The sequence below is a fragment of the Poeciliopsis prolifica genome, unplaced genomic scaffold, assembly GCF_027474105.1.
Source record: "Poeciliopsis prolifica strain line A6 unplaced genomic scaffold, Auburn_PproV2 SCAFFOLD026, whole genome shotgun sequence".
Lineage (NCBI taxonomy): Eukaryota > Metazoa > Chordata > Actinopteri > Cyprinodontiformes > Poeciliidae > Poeciliopsis > Poeciliopsis prolifica.
Genome location: NW_026562401.1, coordinates 3,142,076 through 3,154,343, shown reverse-complemented (window position 1 = coordinate 3,154,343; position 12,268 = coordinate 3,142,076). Strand labels below are relative to the sequence as shown.

Below are 12,268 nucleotides of genomic sequence, written 5' to 3'. Positions count from 1 at the left end.
TCTCATCTTAAACAAATGCATTTAATTAATGTTTAAAATCTATAAATATCTAATGTAAACCCAAAAACCATGAAGACAAACCACAAGTAGACATTGTTCATCCTCATGCTTCTTTTGAAAATTATTATACATACATTAAAATAACCAGATTTGCATGTTATTTCTCATTAAATTTTTAAAGGAGGCACTTTTTAGATTTCACTAGTGATGTAAACATTGGAGGGGGGACAAATATGAATGAATGATTAAATAGCTAAAGGACAGAACATGTGGTGCTTCCTGCAGACCAATATTAAAATATATTTTCTACGTTGTTCCAGCATAGGAGCATCATGTTCTCAGCTGCTGGATATAAGTTTGCATTTGATTAAATATTATAATGTGCTGGTAGCTACTTGGACGCCCCAAGCAGGAATACTTTTGTGGTTTTTATTTACCCACCGGTCACTTGGTGTCCTACAGTGACCGAGCGACGGGACTGGTCGTGTTTCTGCAGACAGAAAATTTTGCTGAGGGGCTTTTCCGGCTTTTTCCTTTTTAAATGACGTTTTGTGTATCTTTTTCTGCCTTGGTGGTGGAAGGCCAGAAGGATTTACCATATGGTCAGCTGGACTCATGCTGACTCTGTGTTTCGGTCCCACTGAGGTTTTGTTTAAATGTGCTGGCTGTTTTTCTATTTCTGGAACAGACGCAGTTAATAGTTCAGTGTTTGCATTTACTGCTGTTACTAACTGATAACAAGGCATTTTGTTTAATGTCAAACTAGCACAACCAGATCAGACTGAATGGGTACTTAACGTCAATGTGCTTAAAAGAAGTGAGAACAGCTCTAAAAGCTTAAGAAAGCTTTTATTTCCATGCACCTAAATCCAGGGAACATCTTCACCTCTTCCAACTATGGAAAACTGAAAGCTGAAATTGAATCAAAAGATAATTCAACTCAATATTAGTTCGAAAACATTATTGAGGTTTTCTCTAATTCCTGTTGAGCTTTACAAGATATAGTTCAATCACATGCTTAAAAACCCTTAATATGATTATTATGGTCTAATTGATTTATATTATAAAAACCTGGGATTGTTGTGTGTAGATTTATAGGAGTTCCTGCAGATCTACGCCAAACCTGTTTCTATACCCCAATTATGTCCCAGCAGGGCTTGAAGAGATGTGAGGAAAACAAATGAACAGTCTTGAGTGAGCGGATCCGTCTCCAGCGCTTTCACAGTACATATGTGGGTTTAAAGAGCACTTACGCTGCTGTTGGCCTGTCCTCCAGGTTCAATCATGTAGGTGTGATTGCCATCGAAAAACATCCCACTGAAAAAGAGAAGGAGGCAGGTGAGGAGAGGGCAGTAAGACCAAGTTTCTGGGTTTTTTTATCATTATTAATGCCAGTGTGATGGATTAGTCATTTCAGTGCTTGCTCAAGAGGTTTAATGTGCTGCTGGGTCACTTTGAAGAATTAAGCCTGTGATATTTCCTTCGTAAGGACATTTTGAAACACTTTACAGCAAACAAATGCTGTCTTTTCTCCGGATATTGCTTTGTTTGTAAACCAGGTGGTGAAAAAAAGTAAATGCTATGTCACAGATTTATTTTGTTTTTGTGTTTTTTTTCTCACTCTCAAATATTTAAGATAATCAAACTCATTTTACCATGAGACAAAGATAACATGAGTAAACGCAAAATGCAATTTTTAAATGGACAGATGTTTTTACAAGAAAAAGGTTATCTAAATAAACGTGCTTCTGCTTGAAAAAGTGCAATGATCCAACAACAAGGAAAAAATTGAGCATTTCTGATGGATTCCTAAGAAGAAAACAAGTGCTGAGACAAACAAACACAAACGTCAAACATCCTGGGCAACCCATCAGAACTTATCCAGCCTGTAACTTTGGTGGCCTAGTTAAAGTCCAGACATAAACCAGACTTATTAATCAAATCTGATAGCTCTGATACATAAGGTGTTAAATCAATTGTGCAAAGAGGAGTGGGCCAACATCCAAAAACAGCTTGGAATAAGTACTGAGGCAGTGCTGAAATTATTTTTCAATCCAATCCTGCAACACTATTTAACTAAAAATGAGAAGATGTTGCTGCGCAGAATATACAATAAAACCAGAGTGTCTTGTAGACATTAAACAAGACAAACCAGAGGTAGTGAAACTGTAGAAACTGTCAACAGTTTAATCTGGGAACCCGAACAAAGCAGCAACTGATGATGCTGGTGTGTGCAGACACACACCAGCATCATCATCATCATCATCATCACACTGAAAAGCGATTAATCAGTTTGACTTCAGGCTGACGGGTGAAGGACCTCTGCGTGTCGCGTCCTTATGAGTAAATGTGCTCACCAACAGACAACGGCCTTTAATTAGCTTTATCTGGAGCTTTTAGCAGATTGCTAAAAGGTCAAACTGTGAAGTCAGGAGGGTCAAAACGCTGCAGGGACACACAATCTATCTCCTTACTCTCAGGCTGTTTCATCCTCTCTGACCTCTGGCTCACCTTCAGCACAAACACTCTCCGTCCTGGGCCGACAATGCACTTACAATAAACTACACACTTACATGGACTGATTTATTTAGTGGGGCCATGAGGTTAAATCTCTAACTTTATACTACCAAAAGTAAAATAAATATTAAGCTTGTCAATTAGAAATAGTGAATATGTGGCTGAACAATGAATCCCTATTTTGTTTTTTAGGTTAAATAACCCAGATTAATGCTGTTATTTATTTATTTTTTTTTTTTACTTTATTATGGTACCCAAAGAACTAGAGCCAGCCTTCAGCCTTTTGTCACACGGAAACTTGTTTTTGGGAGGACAAACTTTATCTTGGTTAAATACAAAGTTGCAACATAGCAAGCAGAAAACTGTCCAAAATGAAGACAGGATGTTGTGTAAAACATGTGCATGTTGCATTAAAATGAATTCAAAATAAATACATTTGCGATAATATTAAAGCCTTTTCATCAGGAACAAATGATGGACTAATATCGTCTTCATGTCGGAAGAAGCCTATTGAAACCCAGGATAAAGGGGTTTTTTTTGTGTGTGAAAGAAAGAGCGAGATGAAGAGGTAGAGAAAGAGGAGAAGACATATGGAGGAGAGAACAGGATGTATATATTGATAGAGAACTGACTCAGCATGGAGGAAACACTCCCTCTAATGACTGAACCTCTAACAGCGCTGGCCACGCCTGGCTTACACTTATATATTTGTTTTCATTTTTATAAAAGCAGAAAAAAAGTTTCTGTCTTGTGACAGCCTCACATGTCCTAAATATGCCCGGTTTGTGGAATGCTTTTAGACTTGATTAATTCATAGCCTGTGTTTTCATTATAGTGCATGCACCATTACATAATTTGCTGGGCCACAGTCCCATGAAATATGCAAACGTGACTCCAGGCCTGAGCTGTGCCCAGCCTGATCAGCAGGTACGAAAAACCCCTCAGACTTTCACAATAATTAGCTGAAATGACATGTTTGCTCTGAATGTTTTGGTGTATTTAGCCTGACTTTGTGATGAAGAGGGACACAATGAGTAGAAACAAGCTTTGATAGTTCTGGAGTGGGAATCTTAATGTTTCAGGAGACGACTGAAGGCGATAATTAGTGTGAACTCTCAACAATGTGAAAATGAGTGTGTTAAATACTCACTGTTGTGATATCAAAGAATTCATTATAATGTTATTTTCTTCATCTCAAGCTTTTCATTTGGAGCGAATCACTGTTATTCAGAGTAACACATTTAATCATTTGTTCACATTTAATGTTTCCACAAGTTTTCAACCACAAATTTCAGTTCATTTTATTGGGATATTATCTGATGGAGCAACACAAAGAGGCAAATGATTTAGAACTGGAAGAAAAACAAAGAAAGCATTTTTATTTATACATAAAAATCAGAAGTTCTGTAGAAAGAATGACCTGCAAGTCTTTGGGATTTTTCTGCACCTACTTTGCACATTTAGACAAAGAAGTTTTTGCTCCAAATTCTTTGGAAAACAGCTCAAGCTCAGTCTGATTGGATGGAGTCTGTCTGTGGTCCCACCAAGTTTTCACCAATTGTGAACCTATTCATTGCTTCCATTATCAGCGCTCTCCTGGCTTGTTCTTTCGGTTTAGGTGGATGTCCATGTTTTGACAGCTTTTTTTGACTGTGCCAAGATGAATTGAACCGTTTTATGGAAGCGGCGGTAAGTTTGGGACACGTTTTTCTAATCTAACTCTGTTTTAAACTGGTCTAAAACTTTCTCTGTCTGCTCTGGTCTTTGTTATGCTATTTGTTAAATAATGCTCTCTCAGCTGGATTTAGACAGGGGTTAAATCACACTCTGCTGATTAATACAATTACTTCTGAATGGAATTTGATTTTAGTTTGCGGTGTCAGAGTAAAGGGGGATCATTACAACTGCATGTGAAGCTTTTTTGATTTTTATTTCTCACAATTTGACCCTACTTTGTGTTGCTCATTCTCACAAAATTTAATAAGATACTTTAAAGTTTGTGGTTGCAACCGGACAAAATGTTGAAAGGTTCAAATGGAAACAACACTTTTACAAAGAAACCGTGTGTTTCTTTGTGCACCATACATGTGCAAGCAGAATAATGCAGCCTCTGACTTTGAGTACAACATGTACTCTCCCAAAAGGCCTCGTTTCTCACTCTTCTCTTGAACGGAGCACCACTTTCAAGCAGGAATGCTAAAAATACCAACATTAGGAAGAGGAAAGAGCGGAGGAAGAGCAGTAGAGGGAAAAGAGGAGAGGAAGAAGTAGTCGTCTGTGTGAATGATAACCCTTGTAACACAAAATGCAGACAGGCAGGAACGGCTGGAGAAAACTAATTACATTGACCTGATGAGGCAGGAAGACCTGAACCTGAACACACAGAGGGAGCAACATTAGCAGGAAAAAGCTACATCCACTGTGTTCATACTCACTGCAATCCGTGGCAGGTGGAGAGCGCCGCGAAGGAGCGAGGCGCGTCTCTGACCCTCCCCTGGTAGTAGCAGTGCTCTCCTCCCTGCGTGCGAAACACAGTCAGGTTACGTTCGAAGGCATGGCTCCGATTAAAACCTTTCAGACATCTTGTTACCGCCTTCCATCAAGAGGTGAGTCCAGAGTGATCAATCACACTGATTTTCAAAACACGTAAGTGTAAACATGACACTGTAGTTCGGCATCAACACTTTCACATGATCCCATCTGTGGAATAACACACTCTCTGTTCCAGCTTCTCCAAACTATGAGCTTTCATGCCAGGTCCTCTGTAATGTGTTTTCCATCTCCACCAGCAATTTCTCTATCCTTCTGCGTGTGAGTGTGTGTGTTGGTGAGCATAAACATACACTTATTGTCTGCAGATGAGTATGATGTCTAAGTGCTCTTCTGACCTCTTCTGCTCCATTTCTTGCTCCCTACCAGCCATTAGACAGGAAGCTTTTATCAGAGGATCAATTACTGCTCTGAAGTCTAACCCTGTGGACACCAGCAGACGTTCTTGATCATCCAGGCTTCTTACTGTCCCTCAATTGCGTCTCGTGTGGCTTTGCAAAAGAAATATGCATGTAAGCATTTGCATCCAAAAAGAAGTGAGTGAAGAGTTGATTTATTATCACGCTACAAGTTCATCAACACTTTGTAGATCAGGCCTCTGTGCAGGCAAACTGTATATAGCCAGTTTCTAACAGCTGAGTGTACTTGTGTTGTTTGTGAATAATATTTAAATAACTTTTTAAAATATAATAACATGTTTGTCATACTGAAATGTGACAAACATGCAAACACTCTTTTTACAATACAGAAATTTTTTTTTTTAAAGCATTGCAGAGATAAACAGTGACAAAACAGTAAATGTTTCACAAATGGTCATCTTCTAAATATTGGTCTACTCAGTAATAGTTGTAATATTCTGAATGTCCGTGTGTAACATGTAATAATCTTCAAAACTATTGTGACAAAGTGCACAAATATAAATACAAAGATGAAAATAAAAAGCCTGAGAACTGAATTGAAACTTATATTAATGAAAGTTGCTTTTCATACTAATCTACAATTTGCAGTGGAACAAACACTCCTGAATCGGCATGTAAAGTATAAGAAACGATAAAAGTGTGAAATCCTCAGAGTAAAAATGCCCTGTGGTCTTTTCATCCTCTGTGTTTCTGTCCACAGAGGCTGTAGAGTTTGTATCAACAGCTTCCACCTTCATTTATTCCCTATAAATGTGTTTATTCATCAGGGGCGTCAAACCCATTTTTATTAAGAACCATATCAAAAATCAAAATATTCTTAAAGGGCTGGTTGTGCCGGAATATACTGAGAAAACCAATTAAGCTGTTAAAATATCAATAAATATAAATATCCAGGATTTTGTGATTGTTTTGGTGTTTTTGTTGCCATGAAAATTAGAGATTTTGTGGCGTCAATCTAGAAATATTTGGAAGGAATTTTTTTGATATTCTCACTAATGTATGATGTTAAATGTGACTTTTTATTACTCATTGTGTCAATTACGTAAAATATAATAAAATAAGGCTAAGGCAGCAGTCACTAAACTAATTTTGAGAAAATCTGCAGTAAAATCAGGAAAAAAAACATGGAATTTGTTTGATTTTGTGTGAATTTTACGAATTTGTAAAAAACTGGAAGAACTTATTGATGTAGTTTGGAGTCGAGAGGGCCATACAGAAAGCTACTCGTTAGAGTTTAAAGTTTTGACGAGAAGAGATCTGTTCAATAAAAAATAAAGCAATACTTTATAGCAACAAGATGGAAAGAAACTCATACAGAAAGGAAGTTTAAGTCAATATAGATCATTAAAGGGGATCTGAAAGTCATTAAGATGAACCTAAAACTGCAGATGAAGAGGGAGGAGGTTGTTGAAGGCACAGAAAATGTGCGCAAAATCATAAAAACAGAGCAGGCTATTTATAAGTGATGCTGTGCTCCACTATCCCAGAGTCTCTCCTCTTCCTGTCGCACTGAACCTTCTGCTCCACTTCTCATCAGAAGAGGAGAAACCAAATAGGGAACATTCACCATGTGCACATATTTCCATGTGTCGGTCTTTACGTTGGTCAGACCTGGGATCTCCTTATTCCACCACAAATAAGTTATCAAATAAAATGCAAGGCTAAATCAGGCTGGACACAGGATGTGGGTGATAAAACACAACACATAATAAAACAAGATCACGTCTAGCAGATGTTCTTGAACGGATCCGTCACTTTCAAATGCTTTCCATGCAAACTTCACTTACATTAAGCATCATGTAAATCTTTGAAAACAGCAACAAGTCATTTCAACATGTGATTAGGCTTAATTTACTATAAATGTACTTTATTAAGAATGACAAGAGTAATTAATAATTAGTTTATCATTGTGAAATCATGTTTCCAGTAACTTGTGCATACATTATATATAGTATAATGTAATGTATGTAATGTAATGTAATATAATATAATATAATATAATATAATATAATATAATATAATATAATATAATATAATATAATATAAAAGAAAGTTTTTACCATTTCCATCCTTCTTGTAGCAAAACAGAATAAAAATGCTTCTTAATGAAACTAAAAGTTTGTGAGAAAACATTTTGTGCCGTGATGAACGGCGTGATTCGCCCTGAACTAACTGCATTAAATTCAGCCTGTGGACTCCTGATAACACATTTAACAGGATGGCACTCTGTCTATCGTCGGATGCCATACAGGAGCAGAACAGATCCTGGCCCAGATCTATCAAAGCAGCAGCTGCTGGACACTTTGACCTTTACACGCCGCACACAAACACAGGAGGCTCGTCTCAAATCAACCTCCTTCAAAGCAGACATTTAAAACTAAAAGAGGTGCTGCTTTTTGTTCAACCAGAAAGAACTCTGTCTCCTTTTGACAGTCATCAACAATGTGAATTAATTCACAGCTTTATATCCACTGTTATAATTACCGGTGGCCATATTTTACGAGATCTGTTGAGTTAATTTGGATCATTCTCTCTAAAACATCTGATATTAGCACTAATCTGCTGCTTAGCCGAGGAAATCCTGAGCGTTATGAATCCTCACCCACTTACAGAGCAGTGTCATATAACGTCTGAGTGGGCGTCCTGTAACTGAGCAGTGTAGATTTCGCAGGATTATCGCAGTGATCTTAATCTGATTTCAGAGTAGCTGAAGGTTTAAGCCACAGCCGATGATCTCTAGAAATTCCCAGTTCATCCATGACACTGTAAAGACACTCATGGAAATTGTCTTTTTCTTCAGACTTTGTGTGACACTGTCTAGTTCAGCTGATGAAGCGTTTGTTGGGACAGAACAGATGTTTCCAGGTTTTCTTTTTAAAAGAGAGTGTGTTTTCTGCTCGTGTATTTGCTTCAATGCATAGAGAGTTACTGTGTTAATTCTTGTAATATTGAAAGACAAATAAGTTATAAGAGAGGTTGGCAGGTATTTTTTGACAGTGCAATATGCAAATACTCTCCATGGATCACTTGCCAGATGTTGGTGCACAAGTTTGACTTTAAGTTTACATTTCATTTGGATTTTCTCTGATCCAACAGGGTCAATGTTATGCAGACATTTTCAACAAAGTAACACTTGGAAAAATATCTTCCAGCAAGCTGGAGGAAAACTTCATACTTTCTTTAGCCATTCCATGATCAAACTACAAGCTTTTGAAATGTTTTTAGGTAGTTTAATGACCCATTTGTTTAAAAGCCCCTGGCCGACCTCCCCATATGAAAGTTCAAGCACTTTTGAAAGCTGGTTATTCCTATTTTTTGTGGCCACACATCCAGTCACAGTAATGTGAAGTCTTTGTTGACGGCAACAAAATGCAGCTGTTGTTTCTCCACCTTTCTGAGGGACATTCCTTGAAAATATGAGTTGGGAGTGTATGTAAATATTTGACATCCAATGATATGTATCCAACATCTTAATTTTAAATCTCAATGCAATTGTTTGGTGTGTTATCAAGGGTTCAAATGCACCTCTGAGTGTCTACAATCACTGATAATAAGTGTATGCAAACTTCTGAGGATCACTGATAAGCAAAGTCAACATTTTGATCATTGGCTTTGCAATTATATCAGAAAGAATAGCCAATTATCAAAACAGAAGACCTCAAGGGAAGTTTTTAAGTTGTAATAGCCGCGGTTCACATCCCAGCTGCACATCAAAGTAGTGAGAATGATTTTCATGATCTTACTTTGGTGACGACGATCTTCCCATTCTCTGATAAATGCCTCTCCTGATATCCTGAAGACAGGAGATCGCTGTGAAGAGAAAAGGGGGGGAAAACAGTAAAGTTTTGCTCTGTGGCTTAGGCATGCTCAAGTTTCACTGTACAGCTATAAGTGTGCCTAACCACAGTTAGGCACACCGCATCAAGAGACAGCTCTATTTCCAGCTAACAAAGCCTACATAAAAATAATTATAAAGGTCTAGGCTCTAAGAAAAATGTTATGTAAGAATGCGTGTGGAGGGAGGGACAAACCAAGGTCAGTAAGTGGGAGAGGAAGCAGAAAAGGCAGAATGAGATGGAGGCAGGAAATAAACTGAGAGGGTAAAGGAGAGAGAGAGAGTGTGGCATAAATAAGTAGAAATTGGACTGCGTGTGCGCTTTCTTAGCAGAGCTGGACCAAAGCATCCCAGTGGAGATCCACGCCGCAGGTCCAAACCGAGACAGAGATGAATGAGCTTTACTGCTCACACACACCCACTCAGGAATGCAGCATAGTAATCAGGATTTCTCCTGTCTTCAGTGCGTATCCCATTGTTTCTGAATTGTCTTTGTCAAGTGAAAGCATGGACGGTGTCAAGGTCGCTGACATAAAACTAAGGAGCTTTCAAAATCCTTCTTAGTGATCTGAAGAAACCTGCAGTGTTAACAGTGATCCATGTCCCTGATAGCTTTTTTTATTGTCTCGCAACCAAGTGAGGCTTGCAAACCCATAAAATGTGCAGCTGAGAAAAGTGTCACTCCCAAGCTGCTGGATGCACTCTGTGATATGGCTCTCCGCAGCTGAAAATAAACTTTATCAGAAAGGTATTAATAGACGGTTGATCCACAAAACTGCATTTACAGCAGAAATAAACTTCCCTCAGAACCCTGACCTGGTTTCTGCCGTCCTTTTAAGTCTTACAGAAAGAGATTAACAAAACTGACAGGACAAGCTTCAAGGCTTTATCACATCTTCTTTACAGAATAATATATAGATCTTTTTTTAATGTTTTTGTTGATCTTTCATTGCTTTGGTGCCTGCAGGTAATTAATAATGCAGCAGCCAAACATCTATTTTCTTGGATCAGGTCCAAAAGCAAATAGGATGAAACTTTTTTAGTGCTGGCCACGAATCTCTGAAATAGACATTTTAAATCACTGCAAAATAGTTTTTAAAGTTTTTCAGCTCTAATTGGATGGAGGGTAGAACAAAGATAACCAGCAAAAGTTGTGCCTAAACCTGCCAAGAGTGTTAATTATTCGGTTTGAACAAACTGTGTTGTTGAAGCGGTTTGAACCTCAGGGCCACCGTACCTCCAGCACCAGTGAAAAAGGCCTCTGACTGAAGACTTTGAAATCAAGGATGTGATCTTTGTTAATTTGAAAGATTTGATCTGTGAATAAACGAACTGGGATCAAGCTTTTTACTGCAGTGTTTCATATTTAATACTTTATACTTCTTCACAAAGGGGGCCAATATATTATTTGAAGAAAATGTTTTCAAAGTTACAGAGGAGACAAAATGTCATATCAGCATCAAAGCTCTAACACAAAAGCACTCACCTACAAAAGATGAGCTGGCTCTGCGCTAATGGGCAGTTTGCTATTGCAATAAAAAATAAGTGGCTGAAGAGAGCAGAGAGAGAATCATAGTGGAAGAATCGTAAACAGAGGAGTAATCGCCAGAGGAGAACGCAGAAGTGAGATTTGAAACATAAAGTCTGAATATGGACGTCAGGTCTGAAACAGAAATCTATTAGACTATTATTAAAGATCAGGCTGAAAATCAGACTAACATCCACGGCACAAATTAGAGACTTTACTTATGTCAAGGCAGCATAAAGTGGTTTCAGTGCAAACATATGTTTCCGTGACGAAGACGTCTGATGGCTGCAACTCTTTGTTCTGCAGGGATGTGTGTTTAAGATTCGGAGCCTGTGATCTTCATCCAGACTCACGCTGAGCTCAGACACGGGGGGTTCAGAGGCGCGTGGCACCGCGGCAGCGAGGCAGCGAGGCAGAGAGGTTCACAAACGGAGGGCGCCAATAACAGATTTCAGCTCTAATTGTTATGGGATTTAAATAATTCACGTGACAGACGAACAAGCAATGGAGAGACACCACCCACACACACACACACACACCCACACACACACACATCTCACTCCCCTTCTTGTTAACATGAGTTCACATGTGAAGAAAAACAAGAGCGCATGCTGCTCTTTGGAGCTTTGCTCTCACATGACAAAAATCTAAGATACCTGTTTACTGCTAATACAACACTGTGCAGAAGTCTTGAGTCATTTTCAGATTCCCTTCTATTTTGCTTACAAGAAGCCACATTTTTTCACAATATTTTATAAATTGGTCATTCTTCAGAATTTCTAAGGTATTTATTTTAACAATGCAGACTTTGGTAGCATATTTTACTCATTTTCAAACCACCAGTATCTTTCAGAAAAATATTGTAGAGTCGCTCTAATAAGTGTACACAGGCCCCTGTCAAAATGCCAGGGCTTCGTTAGATAGTTCTGACTTTTCAACATTTGCATCATTTAGCTGATGGAGGTTTCTACATTTGAAAAACAAGTCATGTTTTCTTTTCATGTCTAAACGACGGAGTGCAGTTGTCAGAAAGCAAGAATCTCTCAAACCCTGCAGGAGAATGTGTGTTACTATCAGAGTATCTTCTTGGAAGCAGAAATTACAGAAGAGGTAGTAGAGGTATGAAACAGTCCCCCGATCATAAACGCTGCGCTTATTTATTTGACCTGCATCATGTCTGAGTGGAGCAGGTATATTGTTGAAACTAGCCTCACTTAGTGTTTGTTACAGTCTCCCTTTGGCTCATTTCTCTTTTAAATCGTCTTTTTATCCTCCACTGTAGTGGAAAGGATTTCTCGTTGCTCTGCTGCTGCAGCAGCATCTGTTGGAGACTCGGGGTCCAGCTGTCAGTCGGACCCCAAGGAGATTTCAGACCTGGATCCTCAGATGTTCCACGCTCGTCGTGCAATATGTCAAATC

General features: G+C 38.5%; 1 protein-coding gene across 3 annotated transcripts in view; it reads right to left on the bottom strand.

Annotated features, from left to right (window-relative positions):
* The window catches only part of adam22 (ADAM metallopeptidase domain 22), a 55,839-nt gene that overhangs the window by 27,943 nt on the left and 15,628 nt on the right, over window positions 1–12,268 (bottom strand). For all 3 annotated transcript variants that reach the window (XM_055047433.1, XM_055047431.1, XM_055047432.1), the window contains exons 4-6: window positions 9,230–9,296; window positions 4,953–5,035; window positions 1,254–1,317 (exon numbers count right to left, since the gene is read on the bottom strand). In XM_055047433.1, the coding sequence (XP_054903408.1) occupies window positions 1,254–1,317; window positions 4,953–5,035; window positions 9,230–9,296 (214 nt within the window). The remainder of the gene's footprint in view (window positions 1–1,253; window positions 1,318–4,952; window positions 5,036–9,229; window positions 9,297–12,268) is intronic.